Here is a 25,909-nt window from a genome sequence, read left to right on the forward strand (position 1 = left end):
ACTTAAGTAGCTATGCGAAGTGGTTCTACTATTTCTTGCTACCCACTCACCAGGAGATTGCCAGTTCAAACTTAGCCTGAGAGCACATTTTTATTGTGTCGCTGGGCAAGATACTTTAGTCATACTGTCCACTCCAGTCATGTTGTAGCCTGCCAGTCCACAGTTTCTCCTACTTTTAAAATGGTACGTTCCAATCACAGCATGTATCTTTCAAATGTGTCTTGCTGATGCTGAATTTTCTTTCAAACTTAGTATATTTGCAGCTTTCTGGTCAATTAATGTATAAATATGGTTGTGTCCTGGCTCTAGTGGCCACTGCAGTTTCAAGCACTATGTGACATCACACAGGGCTGCACTGATTACAGCCAGGTGATTACAGTTTGAATTGTGGATATCTGTTAGACTAATTGACTAATCACATTGTTCCTTATACCTCCAGACCCCAACCCTCCTCCCACAACATTCTCCCTTTTAGTCCTCCAGACCTGGCCCCTCCTCCCCCAACACTCTCCCCTTAAGTCTTCCAGATTTGGGAATTTGTATGTTATTCTTCATAGCAAATACATGGTCTACAGTCTCTTTAAAGCTTTTGTACAAACTGGGACTCTAAAGAAAGTCCAGCTGCTTTATGACGTGTAAACCTGCGCTCGCTAGCTCCAACTGTCAAATAAAATATGCCATTTTAACTTCTGCACAGCTGCTCCTTTATAACAGCCGTGTCTCCCTGTCCCTCTGTCTCCTGTCATCCTGTCTCCCCGTCACCTTGTCCCCCTGTCTCTCTTTCTCCCTGTCATCCTGTCTCCCCGTCACCTTGTCCCCCTTCCCCCTGTCATCCTGTCACCCCCCTGTCCCCTGCCAACCTGTCTCCCTGTCACCCCCCTGTCCTCCTGTCGCCCTGTCTCCTATCCTAATGCCCTCTACAGAGCAGCCATCGGAGCCGGCAGTCTGGCCCGGGGTCAAAGTGGCAGGGGTTAAGCTAAGGTCAAGCAGAGAACATAGGGGTTCAGTCCTGGTGTCAATGTTTTGGTGGAGACATAACACAACCAAGTTTAGTCCTGGTTTAATTCTAGTTTAGTCCTGGTTTAGTCCTGGTTTAGTCCTGGTTTAGTCCTGGTTTAGTCCTTGTTTAGTCCTGGTTTAGTTCTGGTTTAGTCCTGGTTTAGTTCTGATGAAGATCTGATTAGTTCTAGTCCTAGTCCTGTTCCTGGTTTAGTTTGGAACTTTATTCATGGAAATAGATATGTTTTATGCCATAATGTGGAATACAATAGCAAAAGAAACATTTCCATGGAAACAAGCAGGAGAAGGCCCTTTCTCAGACCAAGTAAGGTCTGAGTAAGGAGTCAGGTTTGTGAAGATGCAAGCCCGCTCACAATAAGCTTTTTTCAAATAGTTCAAATAGTTTTCAGTGCAAAACTACAATAAAAAACAAAACAAAAAAACAACCAAAAAACAGGCTTTTATTTTAGTCATTTTTTGGCTATAAAGTTACATACTGTGGCTTTAATTAGATCTGATTTAACCCTTAACAAGTGTCAAAGTGCACTGGCTACATAAAAACAACATTATGATTCATATCCTGCTAAATCTGCTTGCCCTCTTTATAAACTTCAAGTGCAGTAACGCAGTACACACTTCAAAATACTGTACAAGGATTATGTGTACTCAAAATGTTACTGTGGATACATTTTACTTTTCACCACATTTGAGAGTGAGTATGTGAACTTTCCAGAACACTACATGTGAATTAAAGACTATTTCCTTATGGTTTGAGATACTACATTGCCTGACATGTATGACCTTCTTCAAAATTCTCTGTTCTAAACCCTGTGAACTGAATGTTTACTCAAAACTATGACCCAGATCTGAGCACAAACACGTCATTTTGAAAAAGCCGTTGAGGGATTCTTGGTCTGATGTTTCCAGGAGGCTGTGGTCACACTCAGATGTTCCATGGTTTATATAGAGCTGGTAATAGCACAACCTTGAGCCAAATGGAAAGTCACTCAGCCCACAGAGCTTATGTAAGGGCAGGGTCCAGGAGACTCACTCTACTCACTCTACACTCTACCCATTCTACTCAAAGTACTCACTCTACTCACTTTACTCCCTGTGCTCACTCTACACTCTACTCATTCTATTCACTCTACAGAGTAGTCACTCTAGTCACTCTACTTACTGTACTCACTCTACACTATACTCACTCTAGTGACTGTTGTCACTCTACTCACGCTACACTCTACTGACTCTATCCCCTCTACTCACTCTACACTCTTGTCACTTTATTTTATTTTCATAAATATGTAAACAAAAATATTTTCTATTCTCTTTTCTGTTTATGTCATATTATATCCACTTCTTTGAGTGACTTCCAATGTTGTTTATAGTGGTAGAGATTTTTATCCAATTATATTTTAGCTAGCTTGTGTTGTCAAGCAAATTTCATTTTCCTGGGGCCTTCAGATTGAACAGAGCTGGCCCTGTCCACAGTAACTAGACACAGACACAATCAGTTTCAATAGCCAATCAGATCTCGAGTCTGCATTTCAGGGCTAGAAGGTCCTACACAAAATGGACATGCATGTGAATGGTGGCAGTTAGCAGAATGTTGAACTAAAGCCGGAGATTCAACAGCTATTGCTGTATTTTTAACTCATAATGGCCGAAGGAGGAGAAGAGATTGATCTGGTTGCAGATATACTTTCCACACCATTTTCAAGACAGGCCTTTAACGAACAGCTAGATATAATGAGAAGAGGTTAACCATCCCCTGCGCTAGCTAACCTTTCCCAGTAAGGAAAAGGGTTTATTTGTCATTTCCAGATAAGCAACTATGAACGGTACCTGTGGCTCACAGCTTCTGAGAAACGCTGTAAACTGTACTGTTGTTGGACAGCTGAGCACTTATAAGCTATAGTGCATTTAAAAACATTCGAAAACACTCGAGTGGACCTGCAGTCTAGTGCACAGGCACACAGAGAGACTCCAGAATGAAAAGGTGAGTTTATAAAGTTAATAATAACGTGGCGCTTTGAGGTTACCTCAGTTAAAACTACACTTAAGTTTGCTGAATTTCAGCTAAACCACATTTTCAGTTATTTGCTGTTGTATAGCCTATTGTCAAAAAATGCAAATGATTTGTTTACTTTATTTTCAAAGAATAGTTTGTTTTGTTATTGTCTGGTTGGTGTCTTATATGAAACAGCAACATTGCGAATTTTATTGGACAGACTTGTTTAAGCTCACATAGTGTAATTTTGGTGGCATTTTGTTTGACATCTTTACTTTTTTATTTTTGACAGTATCTGTGAACTTAGTTTCCTCGTCTTAATTGTGAATGCAATGCATGCTTATTGGTTTTAAATGCTCCTGAACTTAAGTGTTGCTTGACTAGTCTATACTGAGGAGATGTTGTGATGTGTAAGTGGGACGTCACTGAAGGGCAAAGGGTGAAATGCACGGCCCGCCACTGCTCTACACTGTCCTCACACTACACTGTACTCATTCTAGTCATAAACTGAAACGTGATTCTTGTGTTAGTTTGTCAGTTCATATTTCAGTCTTTTTGTCAGTTCTTCTGGACAAGTTTAAAATGTGACTTTGAACAGAATTATTTTATTAAAAGCACAAATCCCAAATCCAATTGTAAACACACATGATGGATATTTTTCCCAAATTGTTCAGCTCTCACGATGGAAATGAAAGGACCACCAAAGTCAAAGTACTGTAGAAGGTTGAGGTATCTGTACTTAAAATGTAACTGGATACTTTTGTACTTTTACTTCACTACATTTGAGAGTGAGTGTCTGTACTTTACTACACTAGCATTTTCCTCATGCTTTGAGATGGTATTGATGGCATCAATTTTGAGTTCATGCTTTGAGTGAAGTTAAAAAATAGACACAGAAATGAATGGTGTACAAATAAAAATATGCAATGTTTTTGTCAGTATATAGTGCTGCAAGTAAAAGCACTTTAAGTAAAAGTACTATATACACTCACCTGAAGGATTATTAGGAACACCATACTAATACGGTGTTTGACCCCCTTTCGCCTTCAGAACTGCCTTAATTCTACGTGGCATTGATTCAACAAGGTGCTGAAAGCATTCTTTAGAAATGTTGGCCCATATTGATAGGATAGCATCTTGCAGTTGATGGAGATTTGTGGGATGCACATCCAGGGTACGAAGCTCCCGTTCCACCACATCCCAAAGATGCTTTATCGGGTTGAGATCTGGTGACTGTGGGGGCCATTGTAGTACAGTGAACTCATTGTCATGTTCAAGAAACCAATTTGAAATGATTCGAGCTTTATGACATGGTGCATTATCCTGCTGGAAGTAGCCATCAGAGGATGGGTACATGGTGGTCATGAAGGCAAGGCAAGGCAAGTTTATTTGTATAGCACAATTCGTACACAAGGTAAGTGCTTTACAGAATAAGAAAGACATTAAAAACACACAAATCAAAACATAAATAATCACCCAAATCTCTTTAAACACTGTCTTGCTCAGTTTAAGAACTTTCCCATTACTTTACAAAAAACCTTCCTGTCACTTCTCAAATACTTTCCTGTCACTTTACTATGTCTAATAAAAGTCCATCAGTCCATGTTTCTTTTGTCATCATAAAATTACCATTAAAGGAGAAGAGTGCAGAATAAAAACTTTCAGTCATATGCACAGCTAAACAGAACCATTCTCCTCTGACCTCTAGCATCAACAAGGCATTTTCGCCCACAGGACTGCCGCATAGTGGATGTTTTTCCCTTTTCACACCATTCTTTGTAAACCCTAGAAATGGTTGTGCGTGAAAATCCCAGTAACTGAGCAGATTGTGCAATACTCAGACCGGCCCGTCTGGCACCAACAACCATGCCACGCTCAAAATTGCTTAAATCACCTTTCTTTCCCATTCTGACATTCAGTTTGGAGTTCAGGAGATTGTCTTGACCAGGGCCACACCCCTAAATGCATTGAAGCAACTGCCATGTGATTGGTTGATTAGATAATTGCATTAAGGAGTAATTGAACAGGTGTTCCTAATAATCCTTTAGGTGAGTGTAGTTGGTAGCTGTACAGAGTTCTTCTCTCAAACTGGAAAAACTGTTCCACCTTGTGATGACACGTGGTAATACAGGAAGAGCTCCACTGTGTTTTTAAACCCCTTACACTTTCACTAGAACAATTTGGATAATTTCAGCCCTGGAAATGCCACTCTCTACTGAACTAAAAGTAAATGTAGCTGTTAACTTGAAAACTACCACTTTATGACATCACAAGCTGTAACAGAGTGTTTTGTGCCTTGGAGATGTAGACAGACTAATAATAAAGGGTTAACACAACTCCAGGCATGTTTTTGAGGAGGTAACATGACTTAAAGTTCACAAGAGTCAAGTTTGTGTAATATGGGCCCTTTAACCATTCTCAAAATCTATTTTACTCTTGAAGTACATTTTAAACAGGTATTTCAATACTTCTACACTAGTTGCTTTTTAAGTCCTTTTTTTTGCTCCTTTATCTGTACTTTTACTTAACTAACAAAACAGAGTAGCTACTTCTTCTGCTGTAGGCCACATGTCTCTAAAACAGAGGTAACTCAAAATGTCATGATAACCAGAAATGATGTTCCCACAGTGTCATGAATGCAGTTAGATTTTCTCCTGAGGCTGAGGTCAAACTGCTCACCCTGATGGACTGTTCGCCATAACTCTTTTCATGTTTCTACACTGGTCTTTTGTATTGACCTAAAGCTAAAGCTAAAGCTAGCCCTGAGGCGTGTACCACCTGCTGCTAGCCAACTGCCCTCCATAAAACACAGGGGACTAATGGTCTGTGCTCTGTGGAGTCATGTAGAGGACACAAACACCAGAGGGGTTTGAACCAAACTAGGATCAAATTACACTTAAATGTCCAGATTATCTCTTTGTGTGTAAAATTCTGTTAAAAATGTCTTTGAATTATGTCCTAGAATTGTATACTGGTTTACTGGCAGTTGTAATGAACGTCATCACGTTCATTGTGGCAGAAACGCTTTGAACGAGTCTGGTGATGGTTTATGGACTTACAAATTGTGCAGGGTTTCTAACTGTGACACAACAATCCAGGGAAAATTCTACATAATTTCAGAGTCTCAGAGGCAAAGAAATTTTTACAGAGGATTAATGAAATCAGCATGATTCAAACTAAATACAACTCCAAGAATGTGTTAATGGTTAAAAGCTAAAAAGCTCGATTTCTGCACCTGTGTCGTCCCATCTGAGAGCATGACATCATCACATTCTGTCCACCAATTGCAAGGGCCAATATTGTACATTCTTCAGGCACGGCATATTCCACTTTCAGATTATGTGTGGAAACAGACAAAAAAAAAAAAAACTTGAATCACAGAAGACAAACAGTTGAAATAAGGCTAGCTGAAATAGCTGTTGGCTTCCACAAGAGAAGAATTTCAAAGTGTATGCAATTTGAGCTTTAAAATGATCAAAAAGAGAGCACATCCTGGAGAAACACATGATGTCACAAGGGGGGACCAAGTATTGCACTTTTTAGCCATAAGAGCTCCATTACTCATACACTTTAAGTTGTATTCACATCTACTTTGACAACCAACATAAACAGGCCAGTACTTCACCTCAGACTCATGTGGGATGGTCGATCTCTATTTAACCAGACTACTGTAGAGGAGACCAGATTCTTTGCACATGACTCAATACTAAAAATATGACGCCCCCCAAAAGTTATTTCTAAGCTTTTTTCAGCCCAACACTGAATTCTAAGACTTTAAGAGAACGTCACACTGGGAGAATGCGCAGACTGTGATGCAAACGTCAAATGTAGCGTCTTTGCATTCATGGATTTCAGCTTCCATTTTGAGTGCTTTTTCCCATCAAAGAATATTTTATTTTAAATCGTTACTGCTATGGCAACGGTCTTAGATTTTTTTTATCATTATAAAACCCATGGCTAGAGCAGGAGTGCAGATTGTATCCTCAGGTCTCCTTTAAATTTTGTTTTACTCCTAATTTAGACCTGGTGTAGATCTAGTTTAAATCTGATTTAAATGTGTTTTATTCCTGTTTTAGACTTGGCTTGGTCCTAGTTTAGATCTGATTTAGATGTGTTTTAGTCCTGTTTTAGTCCTTGTTTACTCCTGGTTTAGATCTGGTTTAGACCTGGTTTAGACCTGGTTTAGACCTGGTTTAGCCCTGTTTTAGACCTGGTTTAGACCTGGTCCAGACCTGTTTTAGTCTGCAGTTCCTCTGACATCACACGTGTGCCTTATGGGCCTGTTCAGTGGAAAGAGTGAAGATGGGCTTGGAATCTGGCCCTCTGTTCTGTAGAAGGTCTGTGCTTCTCAGGTTTTCCACAGAGGCTGAAGCTGAGTCTCCATGGTGCCCTTTAGTATGGGATAGCTCATTATAGATCGGTTTGGATCGGACAGGAACACTTGTGTTTCTAGACACGGAACAGAAAGTAACAATTTCACAATGTACCAGACTCAAATAGACTCTTTCATAGAAGATGCTCGATGGACTTTGTGACATTCATTTATAGCACAAGTGAAAGCGCTTGTCCTAGAGCTTAAATGGACAAAAGTTATTTTTATCTAAGTTTCAGGGTCAACTGGGAACAGAAAATATCACAAACCTGTTTAAGATGCAAGTTAAAACTTGTTTTAAAACTACAGTGTGGACCTTCACATGTGGAGCCTCATATGTTGTATGATATAATGTGGAATATTATGGCCAAACCAATCAGGCCTGTGGAGATGTGAGCCCACTCCTACACAGACAAATGTTTTTCAGAGATTTTCAGTGCAATAAAAAAAAAAAAAACATGCTTTTTATGTAGTGTATTTTTTGACTAAAGGGTTCCATTCTCTGGCTTTGTTCCATGCATATGTGTATTCTCCTGCTAAAGGTCAAGAAGAAGAAGATATATTTACATCTAGATCTCTTTCACTGTCTTCAGGAACATGCAGATAGTAAGTGTCCAGCTTTATGAAGTCTGAGTCTGCGTGGACTGGATAGCACAGATTTTAAAAGTGGTGAAATTTGACACAGATCCAATTCAGCACAAAGCTTCAAAATTGTTCACAACAAGATTAGAAGGCTGACTAAGAGCTGAGTGCAGATCAGATCTGTGGAGAAGCAAGCCCACTTAGTAAGAATGAATGTTTTTCAAGTTTGTTTTTTTTTGGTAATAAAAAAACTTGTAATTGAATAAATACAACTACCATGCTAACAGTGCACCAGCATTACTTCCTAGTCTGTGGATAATGAAAACAGCACGGGCCGCTCATTTTCACACTAAATCAGAGTTGCTTTTACAATATATCTGGACTGGGGCCATTTTTTTTAAACTATATTGCATAAAAAAATATTTTAAATTCTCTGCTTCTGACACTATGACAAAAATGCATTTTGAAATGAGTCATTCTTCACATTCATGGTCTATTCCACATAACAGTACCTCCATCATCCCGTCCTCCCCCACTCCCCTGTCCACAGCCTTCACCCTATGACTGGACAGTTCTCACTGGGACCCACTGCTTCCGGTGACAAACATCATATTGGGAACCATGACTCAGGCCCTGCACTGGCTTCCCTGGAATTCTGCTGAAACAATGCATCTGTACAACCCCCTCCCTCGCTCACTTTCACTGCTCTGTCAACATGGCCGCTGCTGGAATGTCAGAGTGATGCATGCACGGGTCATGATAATCGCTATGACAACTTATCGTTTAATACATCATAGATTTATCATGGAGACTTTTACTTTGAACCACTGGGTTATTTATTGTCTATATTAATGAGATTTAAGGTAAAAGGTTAAATAAATAACAGATGCAAACTAATGACTAAAGTGTTTGGTTCATGTTTTTGAACCATAGTGTGCATAGTTAGAATGTGGGCTGGGACTTCTTATCTGGGCTCTGTGCAGGTACGTGAGGCTCTGAGCAGGTGAACCCGGGGGAAGCATGCACACACGGCATTCAAGTTATGCAATACTAGAAAATATGAATATAAGATGGAGAAATGGGCTGTGGGGAGAGAGCCGGGTAAATAAAGTTAACAATACAAGTTTTGATCATAGACAAAACAGCAAGAGATGACTTGGCCAGTTCTGTGTTTGGCGTTTGAATGTTTTATCTGTTTGAATGTTTTATCTGTTCTCAGTCGGGACTAAAATTTGATCGATTTGTTTTTTTTTATTGCCAATGCCAATTGTTCCAGACAAACCAATAAACTCTACTGATATTTTGGCCTGAATTTATTTATTTTAACCAAATCATATCATTTGAATTTAAAACAAACTCACTTCATAATGAGGGAGGCACCGATCCAGCTTTTTCAGTTCTGAGTTCAAGATTCCAGCTTGATCTGATCTACAAAGACTGAAAACATCATTTATTTCCTTTAAACAAAATAAAAAAATAAAAAAGATAAAACTGATCTAAATGTATCTGTTATTCATCTCTCAAGTAATGACAGAAAAACTTTAAAAAAAATAACAGTTCAACATTATGAGACTTTCTGGGCCAACTACAACCTGTACATAGTCTTATTACATCAACTGATGTAACCAGGATATTAAGTGAATCGATATTTGGGAGCCGAAATCTGATCAGTACATTCCTCTTCATGACCCTGTGTTTGGATGAGAGAGTTGTGAAGTCACATATGTGCTGTGTTCTCTTCATAATAAAATGTTCAAATAAAAACCTAATGCGAAGGACAAAACATGAAATAAGTCACAATATGTGGTATTCTCAAAGAGACACAAAATGAGTCAAACTAAATCATATCTGAAAAAGCAAGAAACAAAATGTTTAAATAATTTCCTGTTGTCACCACAAAGCTCAAGTCACTTTAGACTTACTCACAGTGGGAAGAGGAACCAGAACCTTTACTCAAGTAAGAGTACTGTTACTTCAATACAAATATTACTCAAGTATGCAGCTAGAAAAGTACTCTGAAAAGTATTATTTCTTTAAAAAACTTACTTAAGTCACTGTAAGTACTACCCTCCTCTGAAGATTGATTATAGTGAGTTTGAAAGCTTAAACCTTGCGACTCCATGTGCTGATAGGATATTATTTTCATTCTGGCTCTAGTTCCTGCCACTCAATGTTTTCACCTTCAAAAACATTTAAGAATCCCACATATATACAATCCTCAAAAGGCCTCCATCATCACTGCCTCCTGCCTCCCTCTGCTCACATCAGACCAAACTCCCGGTGTCCTGACACTGTAGACATCTGCAAACACATGGAGCAGCTATTATGATCTCACATGCCAGCTAAAATCAGGTCAACAAGCACCTCCTCTCTAAGCAACAACTAAACTACAACCACAAGAAGTTATGTTGTGTGTGGCCTAGACAAGCCAAAAAAACTACAACCACAACAAGTTATGTTCTGTATGTGTGCCCTAAATGAGCCAAAGTGTTTTAATTAGTAGTAAAAGTCAAATTTAAGCTAAATTACTGTCATCATACCACATACTACATCTTTTAATGGTTTATTCTTTGCAGACAGCTTTCTACTTGACATGTTTCCTATACCCAGTTTGAACGTGCTTTGCAACAGCTCCTCTAGCTAAACTCATACTGATCAAGTCCAGCTCAAGATCTGGAGATAAGCTATATTTTCCATATGGGACCAAGTAAGGTAGTTTAAGAGTCCGGTCACAGTTGAAATACCCAAGTTCAGATGGGCGTGATTGACAAGAGGATTAGTCAAGCAGAAACAAGCATGGTCTGTTTCTATCAAAACAAATATGGCTGCTTACAAGGAAAAAAGACAATGATAATAAAAACACTCCTTCTTTAGACAATATAATGTAATTTTCCATATTCAATGGTAGTACTTTCTTTTATATTTCCATGTGGCCTTATATCTGTGTAATCCCTCAGTGTTCCAAGTAGGTTCCATAGTGGTCCATGGGCATATACTAGTCTATGTGGTCTTATAGTTGCTCTGATACAGCTCGAGATCATTCTAAAGATATTCAGGAAAGGTTCATTTCTGTCCTGTCAAAGTATCGATACCCGATAAAAATGAGAATCTAGTGTTGTATCGATTAGTGTCAGATTTTCGATACTTCTGAGAACCCAAATTGCTTTAATAACACAATTTTGGTGGGAGGGTTTTGGTGAGAGAGTTAAGGCTTCAGTAGTTTCACACTTTCCATCTTGTTTTGAAATGTGGTCATTGCTCCACACCTTCTGAATCTGTGTATTGTTTGGCACCCTTTCCTCCCCGCACCCAGCTCAGCTCTGCAGGTATTAGTACCCAAAGGCAAAGGTCACTCAGGCTGGGTGTGTGAAGTAGCACAAGTGTGACTCCAATGGTAAACACAGAGGTGACGAACAGGGCACTTATATCTGGACTGTTACATAAGGGATCCTGACACTTATCACCAGCAACTCTTAGGGAGGGTCAATATTTACTGTCCTCTGCACCCACTTCTGCAAGGTCAGGCCGCTAGCTAGCATTAGAATGGTTAACATGTTAGCATAGTGTGGAGTGGAAAAGAGTAGCCATGTGTGCTAAGTTAGCATGATACACTCAGAATGCTAAATAGCTTCTTTAACTACGTTTAGCACCTCATTTGGCTCAATATGTTTTTTTAAATGTGGTATTGAGCCACTGTTCAAATGAAAAAGCCCCACTGTGTAACATTTCTGGTGGTGTATACAGCTGTTTGTCTCCATGAGTAAAGAAAAGTTAAAGCCAACAATATATTCATGGAGACAAGCAGTCGGCATTCCCGTCAGAGCCAGATCTGTGGAGAGGCGGGCCTGCTCATACTGAGAATGCATGTTTTTCAATGTATTTTCAAGCAATAAAAACACTTAAGACTGAAATAAATCTTTTTATTTTAGTCTTAAGTATTGGCTGAAATGCTACACAGTGGGCCTTTAATGTACAAGCCAAGTAAGAGTCAGATTTGTGGCGTTAGGAAGCTGTGTTTTTACATTTTCAATGCAATAAAAAACAAAATAAAAAAAACAAAATAAAAACAAAACACATGGTTTTCCTTTTGTGTATTTCAGCTAAGAAGTTACATACTGGTGCTTTAAAGTAAATGGGGGGGGGGGGGGGGGGGGGGCCTCTCCAAGTGGCGGAGCAGTTTTGAAGGCTTCATTGCCTCATTACAGAGCTGGTCGCCGCATATTATGCAGAGCAGGCGTGGTCTGTGGGAATCACCTGTCGCCATAAATCCATAGTTCAAGTAAAACTCCTGGTATTGTGTGTTAAAAGCTTTCTTTTTCTTGGAAGTTGGCTCTTTTTCTGTCCTTTCACTGGGCCTTTTCCCCTTCAAAAAGAAACTTTCCAAAGACATCTGTTTTTTACTCATTTTGCTAATTTGTGGGTTAAGTTGTCGGCGCTCAAGTGATGGAAATGTAATTGAGAGAATCCGGTAATTTTTCAAAATAAAAGATTTTTCAAAATAAACGATTGTTCAGACTCAGATAATAAATACAACAGAAATAATTAATTATTTCTTGGACGGCCGGTGGCCCGGTACCAATTGATCCACGGACCGGTACCGGTCCACGGCCCGGTGGTTGGGGACCACTGACCTAAGCCATCACATAGAGGGGATTTGAAACTGGAACTAGCACTGCAGGTTCAAAACCACTATATTTTAAAATCCATTTTTAACAGATAACTTACCTACTCATTTAAATATACACAAACATTATCACTTCATTCATCTAACTTCATTACATGTACAGTAGCAGAGTGGTTAGCAGTCAATATGCAGGGTTTGTGTGTTAAACATGTGTGAATGAAACAAAACACAGCTCCCGGTATGTATGTGATGAGGAAATAGCATTAGAACAAAGATCAGGTAATATCCTAATATGGGCCCTTTAAATGCATTTTAGACCTATTAACTTAAATCTGCAGCACGTCTGAAAAAGCTCACAATGGTCAGTCCTTCTGCATTTCTGCCGCAGCCACAAAACCAGCCTCATAAAATGTAATATCTGTAATTCTTTTCATACACTATTTGCAGATTACACAAAAGTATTTCTGGAAGATTTTTTTTTCCAAACCTAAAAATGTCTTTGAGGCTCAGACAGTCTTTTGATCCTGAAGGAAATGACTTGGCCATTGTGACTCAGCAGTGGTAGAATTACCTTATAAAAAGCACAACATAAAAGTAGAAGCAGCATATTTATGTAATCCAGTGAATGAGAAGATGATGACTGAAGGCCTTCAGTCTGATTTCCAATATGGATCGGATCTAAATGTGTCCTGCCCCAGTACAGATATATGCAAAAGAAGCTCTTGAGGTTAAAATTATTCTGCTGTGTACTGTCTGCATCTAAATATTAAGTGTTTTATTGTCTGATAATCAGGAAGTGCACGGTAGCATAATAGCTGTTGTTAGCATTACTCTGCTCTGGTCTCTGAGACTTGTGAAAAGTTCTTATAAACTCATCATGGTGAATAATTAGGATGGTCTGAATGCATAAGGTAAGTGAGGAATAACTTTGGACCACTGCAAACAGTTTAAAATGAACTATTTCGGTTTTTCACATTTTTAAAACAGTAAAAATCAAGCACAGTGCCTTAATCTCAAATAATGAAATCATGTTAGAGCAGAGGTCAATGAACTCAATTTAGGAGCGCTGCCATAGCAATTAACAATTTAAAACAAAATAGTTTCTGTTTTGAATGGTGAAAGATCCTCAAAATGTCGCCTTTGAACATAAAACTGAAACCTGTGTGTCAATCCAGCTAAGCTCATTTTTCTGACTCAAAATGTTCTTTTCCTTCATCACTGTAATCTTCTCTTCACCAACAAACGCACGACCGCCAACACAACACTGTAAAAAACGCCTAGCTGAGCAGAAAACTTACTATTTGAGCAAAGTCCATTCAAAAGTGTCTGATACTACACTTGTACTGCAGAGTGTCATAAAGTTACACACTACAACTTTAAAATAACTGACAACAACAACAACAAGGCTTCAGCTTGTCTCAGTCTGAGGGAAATGAACCTGACTCTAGTCTTATATTTCTGGGGATGTATTTCCTTGACGAATAAAGTTGATTTCTTCAGCTACAAATGGCAACAAGTCAACAAAATCAAATCAAAACATAAAGATTCAGTGAAATTCCAGTGAGCAGAAAATAAATTGGTGGATCATTTTTTGAACAAATCTGCTCAAAATTTACACCACAAAAATGAATCGCATGTAATTTCAACAATTTCAGTTGTACTTTTTGTACTTACTTAGTTTCACTTGAAATAGAACCAAAGCTTGTTTTACTGTTCTGGCAAATTTCAAAATGTCTTTATCTCATAATTTTCCATCTTAATTAGGTAAAAAACAAAACAAACAGCTAGAAATGTTATGGAAGTTAAATAATCTACAACCTGACAGTAAATAAATGGAAACAACAAGATGGAAAGATGAATATGAATAATGGAACACATTATAACTCGATACAGACAGTGTGGGACTAAATAATCTTTGGTAGTATACAGTTACAGTAGTACTTTTGTTCTCAGATTATACTTCAAACTGGTATTTGTGAGTGAACCAGATCACCTGATAAGTAAATGCATCATAACCTAAAAAAAGTTTTCAATACTATGCCAGATATTTTTACTGTACTATAATGCAACTCAGTGTGAAACTATTCAGAGTATTCAGAGTACAGTATTCTGAGCAGAATACATTGTAATGAAGGTATTCAATACTCTGTAACAAAATATATTTTCAAAGTATTCTTCCCAACATTGAATATAGATACGATTTTTTCCAGTGTTGTCACTGTGAGAAGCCAAAGCCCAGTGTGTCAGAGCCCTACCTCCAGCGATCCTCCGCAGCAGCTGCTGTCTGGCTATGATCCTGCCCAGCCTGTACCCGGACCGCCGCCGCTGATGGTCCATTCTGAGGTAGATCTCCTGGCTCTCTGCGCTCAGGACTCCCAAACAATCCTCATTTTCTGAGATCCCCCTGAACATCTCACGCAATTTGAATTTCCCCAACCTCTCCTACACGGCGCACAACAACTTCACATGGACTTGCAAACGGTCTAGACAGAGCCAGCGCAGAGGACTGGGAGTGCAAGGGAAGGGAGGGGGGAGGAGTGCCAACACTTCGGACCATGTGACCCGGGATCGGCCAATGGGAGGGCGGGACCTGCAGTACGGCCCACCTGGCAGGGCTGGAGACAGTGCTTGTGTGAAAGGGCCCTGACTTCCCCCTTGGCTCTGGAGGGAAATATAAATACCAGAGGCATTCCTGTGTTGTGGGAGCGGAGGGGTAGGGTGAGGGGGTGGGAGGGGACAGGGGAGGGGGGTTAGGGGACAGGGCTGTCTGTGTCCAGAGCATGGAGGTGAGGGGCCATGTTTACTGCAGGAAAGAGCAGAGTTAGAGCTGGTCAGGAGGCTGTTGTTGGTTTGTTTATTTGGTGAATGCTAAAGTTAAAGCCCCAGCCCCCTCTGTGAAGTCCTCAGCAGGCTCCCGGGCTCAGCAGGAAATCAGGGAACAGCATATATGCACAACCTGCAGGTGTTTGTGTAGAGACAGGAGGTACAGAGGCTGGATCACACCTCCAGAACGTCACAGCTCCTCTCTGCTCCACAGAGGAAACACACAGAATCTGACTGATGTGGTCCCTGTGTATGGCAGAGACACACACGTGAAATGTATTTATGTGTTATATAATAATGTCTAAATGTTCATCACATCCTCCACTGCTGATCTGACCTTTGACACCTAGAAGTTTTAACCTGGCTCTCTCCAGACTAATCTGTGCAGCACTCTGAAGTGAGTTCACACATTAATCTGGAACAGAAAGCCATTGGAGAAAGTAGAATATTCAGATGAATATTTGAATCTGATGGGTCGAAGTGTCACCACAGTGGAACACGCCGAAAAATCAAACTCTAGTTAAATCCAGTGAGACAAAAGCTCAGACATCAGCTTGATGTACATCCAGCCATGTCACCATGTTTGTGTGGGTTAGTTTGGAAGCTTCATCTTTGCCATCTTCATCTTTGTCCAAACAGCAATGATGGTCTGTGATTGGTCTAATCTCCAAATCACTGATGGCTCAAGCTCAATCTATGTTTTCTAGTAATGAATGTGTAATGAGAGAGACATTTTTTTAAAGTTTCAGAGTTGTCCCATTTTAGAGTTAGACAAAAGCAAACGTCTGTAACAGCTCTGTAAAAATGAGCCTGACGTTGGCTATAAAGTTTCATCATGCTCCTCAACTCTCACTTGTCCTATGACACAAGTGTATCTGCTGAGCACACACAGCTCTGTGATAAGGCTGCATTCCACAGACAAACAATATCCAAACCAAACCAAAGTCTTTTCCAACAACAACCCAGAGCACTGTGAGCACTGGCTTTTGTTTGTGTTGTTTCACTTTTAAATTTGACCCACACTCAAAGCGAAGCAAAACATGAGTCTATTTGACAGATTGCTACACTACCAGTAAGACGTTTCTTCATATACCACCAATCTCCATTCATCAGGCCTATCCCACACCACTGCAGCCTTAATGTCATAGCCCAGGGCCCCTGCACATGACATAACCAACCACAGAACCTAAACGCACACAAGCTCTAAGTGTTCCTGTCCCCGAGCGGCAAAATCCACGTCAACTCACAAAGCCACAAAGACCGCAATTCAGAACTCAGTCAAAAACTCTCTCCTCCTCCTTCTCCTCATCCTCCTCTTCCTCTTTTAACCTCCCCATCCTTGCCTGCTGCTGTTTCAGAGCTCCACAGTTAGATTTTGGGACTGAGTTCTGTGGGTGGATTAAAGTGACAGGTTTTCTTGTTTTTCTAAGTGTGACTTGGTCATAGTATTACATCAGTTCAATGGAAAAAAGTTGAGAAGAAAAGTACAAAAATACATAAGTTTTTGTGAGCTGTAAAACAGAATCACTCTGCCTCTGTCGTCCACACAGAAAACTCCATCAGAAATATACAGAGACAAAAAAGGAAGGCATTTTTCTGACAAATTGCATGGTTATCGTGTTAGTTAGTTGTTGTTAGCTTTACAGTCATGGCAAATCTCCATTGTGGTCTCTGAAAGCAATTAGGATGCTCTGAATGCATCAGGTAAATGAGGAATAACTTTGGACCACTGCATCCTGTTTAAAATGAACTCTTTCTCTTTTTCACCTTTTTAAGATGGGAAAAATCCCCACACCTGCCCACAAACGTCATTCAGATTGGTGTAGTAGTAAACCAGGAAGTAGAAACACAGATAGTTGTATCCAGACACTTCCAAGACGACAGAGAAAATTTTCAATGTGGTTAGTGTAAAATATGAGAGCTTCGTCAGTATGGAGGCAGTCGTGAGGGCAGGCTGTGTGCTGCTGTGTGAGCTCAGTCTGATATTAACAATGGTACTTAATAATATCAAAGTCCCCCTATTATAAATGTACAGTTTTTATATTGGTTAATCCATAACAACTGATAGACCTATTATGCACTTTTATGTAACTTTTCTGGTTGAGGGTCTCCATGAAAACGTCACTCCCTTGCCTTATCTATCTCCATGGAGAAAAGCATCTTCTTTTGTGACTGAATACATGCAAGTTAGATACGTTTAATGCCATACAGTGGAACATTCCAGGCAAAGTAATAACATCTCCATCTTCACCTCTGCCATAAAAGTTACCTTTTAATAATGGGAAATAAAACTGGACTAAAAGAAAATTGAATCTAGAGTGAACATGGGCTAAAGTTGAGCGAAGCTCTGCTTGACCACACCTGGACTTAACTTGGACTAAGCCAGGGCTAAACGAGGGTTTATCCTGGACTACATCAGGACTAAACCAGGGATAAACTGAGTGTAAAACAGGATTTAACCCGGGCTAAACCAGCGGTACACTAACAGCAACCAAACCTGGACCATGGACTAAATCATGACTAAACCAAGACAAAATTAGGGCTAAAACAAGTCTAAACCCAGGGCTAAACCAGCTCTAGAGTGAACCCACAGCAAACCTCATAATCAGAGCAGCCAAACCTGTTGAACCGTCTTCTGTCTGAGTTTGAATGAAAAAGTTAATTCATACTTGTTCTTCCTTGTTCTTCATCTAGACAAATGAATGCATCAGAGCTATCCAGTTACAATCTGTCTGTTAAATCACTTTTAAAGGCTCTCTACCTGATTTTTACATGAAAAACAGAACTAGATCATTTTAAACAGTTTGCAGTGGGCCAAAGTTATTCCTCACTTACCTTATGCATTCAGAGCATCCTAATTATTCACCATGATGAGTTTATAAGGGTTTTTCACAAATCTCAGAGACCAGCAGAGTTTTGCCATGCAACAACTACCTTGGTAACTTCCTGATTCTCAGACAATAAAACCATTTTAAAATCAAATGCAGACAGCACACAGAGGTCTCATTTTGACCTTAAGACTCTATCTTATTTTAGAATATCGGGTACAGTCCCTTTAAATCAGCCCTATTGTACTTGTACTTGTCTCTCTATAATTATAATCTCTGACACCCATGGATCATTATGTTATAGTTTATACATTTTAAATCACAAGATTCAACAACTTCAACACTGACTTCCACGTTAGAAAGCTGCAGTGCCCAGTGCGAGCTGACTAAAATGTTTATGTGACGTTGCCGAATCCTACGAGTATCACCAGATATTGGAGAAGGAACTGCTTATGTCACAGTGGCTGTGTACCAACTGACGTGAAAATGGGGTAGACTGACAAAATGGCATCTTGAAAAAAATTTTCTGTGTGAACTCCGCACACCCGACTGGGCGACAGGTGCGTAGGAGGTGAAGCACTTGTCTAAAAATTAAAGAAAAACTCCCGCACACTGTCTCACTCTTAATGCAATTTTATTCCATACAACATTTCGGTCGCTCTGACCTTCTTCACCTGGAGGAGGAGAGACAGAGGAGGAGGAACAGACGAGGAGGAATAGAGGAGGAGGAACAGAGGATGGGGAACAGAGAAGGAGGAACAGAGGAGGGGCAGAGGAGGAAGTACAGAGAAAGTATAGAGGAGGAGGAACAGAGGAGGGGGAACAGAGGAAGAGGAACAGAGGAGGGGCAGAGGAGGAGGGGCAGAGGAGGAGGTACAGAGGAAGTATAGAGGAGGAGAGACATAGGAGGAGAGACATAGGAGGAGGAACAGAGGAGGGGGAACAGAGGAGGAACAGAGAACAGAGGAGGGGTGGAGGAGAGACAGAGGATGGACAGAGGAGGAGGGGCAGGAGGCTGTGGTCAGAGCAGGTCTGGACATGCTCTGGTCTGGTCCAGTGTCCTCCAACTGCAATTTCACCAGCTGCACACACAGGAAGAAGAGTGGAAAAGGACAGAAGTGAGGGCAAGAGAAGAGAGGAGGGGAGGAAGAGAGGAGTCAGGGGGAAGAAGAGAGGAGGGGGACAAGAGAGATGGTTGCAAAGGGGGAATGGGGGAGAGAAAGGGAAGGGGAGGAAAAGAAGGGAGAAAGAGGAGAGAGAGAAAGAGGAGAGAGAAAGACGTGACAGAGAGAATGAGAGAGGGAGGAGAGAAGAAAGAGTAGAGAGAGGGAGGGGGAGAAAGAGGAGAGAGAGGGAGGGAGGAAGAGGAGAGAGGGCGGGAAGGGGAGAAGAGGAGAGAAAGAGAGAGAAAGAGGAGAGACGGGTAAGAGAAAAGAGAGAGATGGAGGGGAAGAAAGAGGAGAGAGAGGGAAGGGAGAGAAAGAGGAGAGAGAGGGAGGGGGAAAGAGGAGAGAAAGAGAAAGAAAGAGGAGAGAGAGATGGAGGAGGGAGAAAGAGGAGAGAGAGGGAACGGGGAGAAAGAGGAGAGAGTGAGGGAACTGAATGAAAGAGGAAAGAGAGAGAGAGTGGAGAAAAAAGAGAGAGAGGGGGTGAGGGGTCAGACTGCAGTATTTGTGACAGCAGTGAGGTCATGGCGTGTACTCTGACAGACGGAGTATTTATAACCAGACGAGTGTTCTGTCTGCACGTGCTCAGTCTGAGGTGAAGCACCAGGAAAACATCATGAGGGGTAGAGCTGGAGTGCATATGCAGGACTCCCCATTCTCTAACCCCTGTCCTGCAATCTAATTATTTTAAAATACTGATACTATATGAGAAAACCTAGAGTTTATTTTTGCAATTTCCTCATGACAAAAGAGTACAAAATATTTAAGTAACAGTAACAGAGTGTCTATAAGGACTTTAGAGACTTCAGAGTTTACCATAGATTTGGTTAAGACTACAGCGGCACAAATGTTTTTTGCCATAAATTCCACAACACAAATAACAACCCAGCACCCACCTAGACACTTAGAGCTGACTCACTTTACACCTGTAACTGATAAAACTGTCCAAGAGATTGTCACCAGTCTGAGTTCATCTACATGCTGCCTCGATGTGTTACCCACCAAATTTTTAAAGTCTGTGCTCAACAGTTTGCTGTCACCACTCACTCACATAGTTAATATGTCACTTCAATCTGGAACATTCCCAAGTGCTTTGAAAACTGCGGTTATCAAGCCTCTCCTAAAGAAGAGCAGTCTTGATGCCACAATATTGAACAATTATCGACCAATCTCAAATCTGCCATTTTTAGGCAAAGTCCTTGAAAAAGTTGTTTACCAACAGCTTATTAACTTCCTTGAAATGAACAACTCCTTTGATGTTTTCCAATCAGGTTTTAGACCCCACCACAGCACTGAGACTGCTCTTATCAAGGTGACAAATGACATCCGCCTGAACACTGATGCAGGCAAAGTCTCAGTCTTGATCCTGTTAGATCTGAGTGCTGCTTTTGACACTGTTGATCATGGGATCCTCTTACAGAGACTGGAGGACTGGGTGGGCATCTCTGGTACGGCACTAAACTGGTTCAAGTCCTATTTAGAAAACAGGGAGTACTTTGTTGAAATTGGAAAATGTATATCAGATAAAATGTCCCTGACCTGTGGGGTGCCCCAGGGTTCAATCCTGGGACCCCTGCTGTTCAATCTCTACATGCTGCCATTAGGCCAGTTAATACGCAGCAATAATGTGTCTTACCACAACTATGCAGATGACACTCAGATCTATGTCTCACTAGCAGCAGGTGAATATGGACCAGTGGATTCACTCTGCCACTGCATCCAACAGATCAGTGTGTGGATGCAAAACAACTTTCTTCTGCTAAACTCAGACAAGACTGAAGTTATCATCTTTGGCCCACAGAAACATAGAGAAAGTGTCAGCAGTCACCTCCAGTCTCTCTCTCTAAAACCTTCAAATCAGGCTAGAAATCTAGGGGTAATAATAGACTCAGACTTGAACTTTAACAGCCACATCAAATCAATAACATCTGCAGCTTTTTACCATCTAAAAAACATTGCAAAAATCAAAGGTATACTGTCAAAGCCAGACTTAGAGAGACTTATCCATGCATTTGTCTCCAGTAGGTTAGACTACTGTAACGGCCTGCTCACTGGCCTCTCCAAACGAGCCTTAACACAGCTGCAGTACATCCAGAACACTGCTGCTCGGGTCCTGACTAGAACCAGGAAGTATGAGCACATAAGTCCTGTGCTCAGGTCTCTGCACTGGCTTCCTGTAGCTCAAAGAATAGACTTTAAAGCAGCTCTGCTTGTGTATAAGTCTCTCCATGGCCTAAGTCCAAAGTATATCTCCGACATGTTAGTGCCATATGAACCATCTCGCAATTTGAGGACTTCAGGGACCGGCCTCCTGCTGGTGCCCAGAGTCAGGACTAAACATGGGGAATCAGCGTTTAAATTTTATGCAGCTAAAACTTGGAACAGTCTTCCTGAAGATGTGAGACAGGCCTCTACTTTGACAATGTTTAAATCCAGACTCAAAACAGTTCTGTTTAGCTGTGCATATGACTGACAGGTTTTTATTCTGCACTCTTCTCTTTTAATGTTGATTTTATGATGATTATTTGTGATTATTTATGTTTGATTTGTGTGATTTTAATGTCTTTCTTATTCTGTAAAGCACTTTGAATTACCTTGTGTACGAATTGTGCTATACAAATAAACTTGCCTTGCCTTGCCTTGCCTTTTTTTATTTGAATAATCTCCTTCAGTTTGTGGAGTGAGCTTTAAATGTCACAATGAGTCTGTTCTGTGATGCCATGTTGGGGTGAGACATAAGGCGCGAGACACGAAATAGGGGCCATGAGACATGAGACTGGGACTACGAGACACGTGACTAGGACCATGATACACACTACTGGGACCACGACCCACGAGAATGGGACCACGAAACACGAAACTGATACCAGGAGACACACGACTGGGACCACAAGACATGACTGGGACCACAAGACACAAGACTGGGACCACGAGACACAAGACGTGAGACATGAGACACGAGATAAGACCATGAGAACGGCAAGAGGCCAGATTTTTCAAGATTTGTGATAAATAAATGGTCCACTCCAGTTTACAATTTTGGCCTCATTTTGTATTTATTCTATTTCATACTTTTGTTGTCACTATAGCGCTGTGTTTTGGAGCTCTTAAGGAGGTTGAACTCTTTAGAACTTTTTTGTCCAGTTCAAATGTAAACAAACTCTCACCAGCTCATTTTCCACATGTGTGGGCAATTTTGTCTTGCAAGATCTTGAGGCACGAGATCTGGTCCCATCCTTAATGCCAAAAAAGTCCAGTTTATTTTAGATTCTGGGGGATTATTTTAGACTGTGGGGAGTGCCATAGTCTCCTGTATGAGTGGGAAACACTGGATATGAACTGTCTCTTGCATGGGTGTTTAGAGATGCACCAATACGATACTGGCATCGGATATCAGTGTTGATATTGAACATTTTCATGGTGTTATTAAACTAGTATTTTTACAAAGCTGTTCTGTAGTTACTTTAAATTATAAACAACAGAAAAAAACACATTTGGGTCATGTTTAACCTTATGCTGTTTATGTTTAAAGTAAACAAATGCTGTTTTCAGTCTCTGGTATTGATGATATCGATATCAAGTATCGGCAGATGCTTAAAGCCAAAATACCAACATCAGTATCAGTACAGAAGAAGCTGGATCGGTGTGTCCTTCTCTGGTCCACTCCACACTCAGACTTTGGCCTTGAAATGCTCTTAGCACTAGTAATACTGGACTCTGATATCACACAGGAAACACTGACCCTGGTGGTGACTTTGTTTGCTGCAGCAGACCTAGTCAAACTCAAAACAGCCTAATCACAACTGATCTGTGTCCCCAAATACAAGGTAAACATGTAAACATGTTCAAATGTCCCTGATAACACCACAGGCTGATGTATTCTTATGAGAAAAAACACAGGACAAAAGGCAGGGTCAGCTGTGACTCTAGTTCAGTTTTAAAAACATTAAAAGCGCCCCCTGGCTGCACAGCTCCTGTAAGCATGTTAGACTGAGAGTGCATTTTGAACATGTCATTAATGAGTACTGTCTTGAGTACTGTCTGTAGTACTGCGTGCAGTTCTGTCTGCAGTACTATCTGCAGTACTGTGTGTAGCCCCATTGTGTCACCGTGCATTTACATATCAGTTAATATTTCCTTAAGTAACATGACTTAAGAATGTGGACTGGATCTTACCAGCCATTCAGAGTAGAGATCTCAGAGACTAAACCAAGATCAAACCAGAACTAAACCAAGACTAAACCAGGACTAAACCAGGTCTACATCTGATTTTATAATTTTGGAGAATGTGACAAAACATGAAATAAGTCACAAAATGTGGCATTTGAAAGAGACAGAAAAAATGAGCCAAACTAAATCATATCTGAACGAGCAGCAAAAATGTTCAAATTATTTCATATTGTCAACACAAAGCTCAAGTCACTCACAGTAGGAAGAGGAACCACAACTTTGACTCATGTAAGAGTACTGTTACTTTAATACAAATATTATTCAAGTAGGAGTGAAAGTATGCAGCCAGAAAAGTACTCTGAAAAGTACAATTTCCTCAAAAAGTTGCTTAAGAAAATGTAACCAGTACCAGTAATGCCCCACCAGTGGCAGAACTACTCAATTTTGTTACTTAAGTAAAAGTACAGATACCAGAACATAAAATATTCATGTAAAAGTATCACATGAAAAAATCTATTAAAGTAAAAGTATTAAAGTGCTATTAAAGTGTAAAACTTTACTTAAAGAGTAAATTAGTAGTTAGTAGTAGTAGTAGTAGTAGTAGTAGTAGTAGTAGTAGTAGTAGTAGTTTTAGGATCTATTAAAAAAGCTTCAAATGAGTGAATGAGTGATTTTGATAAAGATTTGTGCTAAACAGAAACAATTCAATCAGTCGTTTTTATTTGTATATTTTTGTTTGTTCAAATTATGAACGAGTTAAAAATAAACCCTCAGCGTTTTAGCAGGTCTCAGACAATAATAAAAACGACTTTTACTGTTCAGTCCAGTTAAAAAAATGTTGTGGAGTAGAAAGTACAGATACCTACTCTCAAATATAGTGAAGTAAAAATGAAAAGTATACACTTAAAATGTACTTAAGACAAATACAGATATCTCAAATTTGTACTTAAGTACTGTACTTTGCTCCTTTTATTTTGTTACATTCCACCACTGCTACCCACCTCTGGACAAGACCAGGACTAAACCAGGACTAGAACAGGACCAAACCTAACTCAGGTCAACGAACCAAGAATTATTTATCACACTCAACTTTCGTGATCAAAAACATTCAAATAAAAAATGAACTCAAAGCCAATATTGTGAAATCAAACGTTTTCCAAGGTAGTGGGGAAAAACACTGATGGATAGCGCCCTCCTGTGACAAATAAGGCAATCCGTTATGTCAACCACTGCTCTCAATGACATAATCCTTAAACCTAACTAGTCCCCATGTTAACGTCAATATGATGGATTGCAGGTGCATTCCAACTCGAAATACACTATAAGCACGTTTTAAGCAGCTATTCAAAATGCCATGGACACAATACGCTTTCAAATGCCCCACCGTCTCCCCACATCTCACCCCTAACTTCAGCGCGTCTCAAACCGGGTCAGCGACTCCCTTCAGCGGGCTTCTGTCGTGCACTCACCTGCAAGCCTCCGCTCCCGGACATTCCTCCAGATTAAACCCCAGGCTTTGGAGGTTGAACTTCGCAAGTGCTCACTGAACGAGCGGCGGAGCTTGAGTTTAGCAACCGAGTCCCGTTTGGAAGTCATGGCGAAACCGTGCGCTCGAACATAACCAAATACCAATCCAAGGTCTCCAAATTACGCACGGAGAGGGTCACTTTGGATCCAAGCGTGACCACTCCAGACGCGCGGACATGTTGACAATATTCCCTTCGTGTGGAGCGGTAAAACAGAAAATTTGCAAAAAAGTTAGGTAGTAAAAGCGCAGAGGGTGAGTCGCAGATGTGTGTGCGTGGACGGTGAGCGCGTGTGTGGACAGACGCACGCAGACAGCTCCACGGCACACGGACGCGTTTAGGGACAGTGGGAAAAGAGGCGAGCAGCAGGGAAACGTCAAATAGTTACACCATGCAGAGGAGCTTGGAAATGCGCTGTTTTAGGTTATAAACGAACATAACATGGTTAAAGTTCAGTAGATAAACATGTCTACTACCATGAATGACAAGCTAACCAGAATAACAGAGGCTACTTACATTCAGTTAAACCAAAACTGCCCAACTTGGGTCAGCAGTTCCAAACCCTTATTATGATGCCTGGATTATTTGCTGATCTGTTTATCCATAAACAAATAAACCTTGATCCACAGCCGACCATTTAAAAATCTGGAAATGTTACTACTCTCCATGGAGACAATATTTCACAGTATGCCATTAGACTCATCTTATCTCTAGCAAGTGATGTCACTTGGCCAATGTACAGGTTAGATCTGTGGAGAAGCGATTCACCGTTCACAGTAAGAATGCATGGTTTCCAAGGTATTTGTTT

General features: G+C 40.5%; 1 protein-coding gene across 2 annotated transcripts in view; it reads right to left on the reverse strand.

Annotated features, from left to right (window-relative positions):
- Positions 1–25,308, reverse strand: part of LOC117380209 (stAR-related lipid transfer protein 13-like) — a 67,922-nt gene extending 42,614 nt beyond the window's left edge. Inside the window, exon 1 of one of the 2 annotated variants that reach the window (XM_055225910.1) lies at positions 25,045–25,308. In XM_055225910.1, coding sequence (XP_055081885.1) covers positions 25,045–25,171 — 127 coding nt within the window. In that variant the 5' untranslated portion in view covers positions 25,172–25,308. Of the gene's footprint in view, positions 1–14,843; positions 15,072–25,044 lie in introns of those variants that run through there. The other variant, XM_033976970.2, reaches the window with a different exon arrangement.
- Positions 25,309–25,909: the final 601 nt, after the last annotated feature.

This window comes from Periophthalmus magnuspinnatus, chromosome 13 (assembly GCF_009829125.3).
Source record: "Periophthalmus magnuspinnatus isolate fPerMag1 chromosome 13, fPerMag1.2.pri, whole genome shotgun sequence".
NCBI classification, from domain to species: Eukaryota; Metazoa; Chordata; class Actinopteri; order Gobiiformes; family Gobiidae; genus Periophthalmus; species Periophthalmus magnuspinnatus.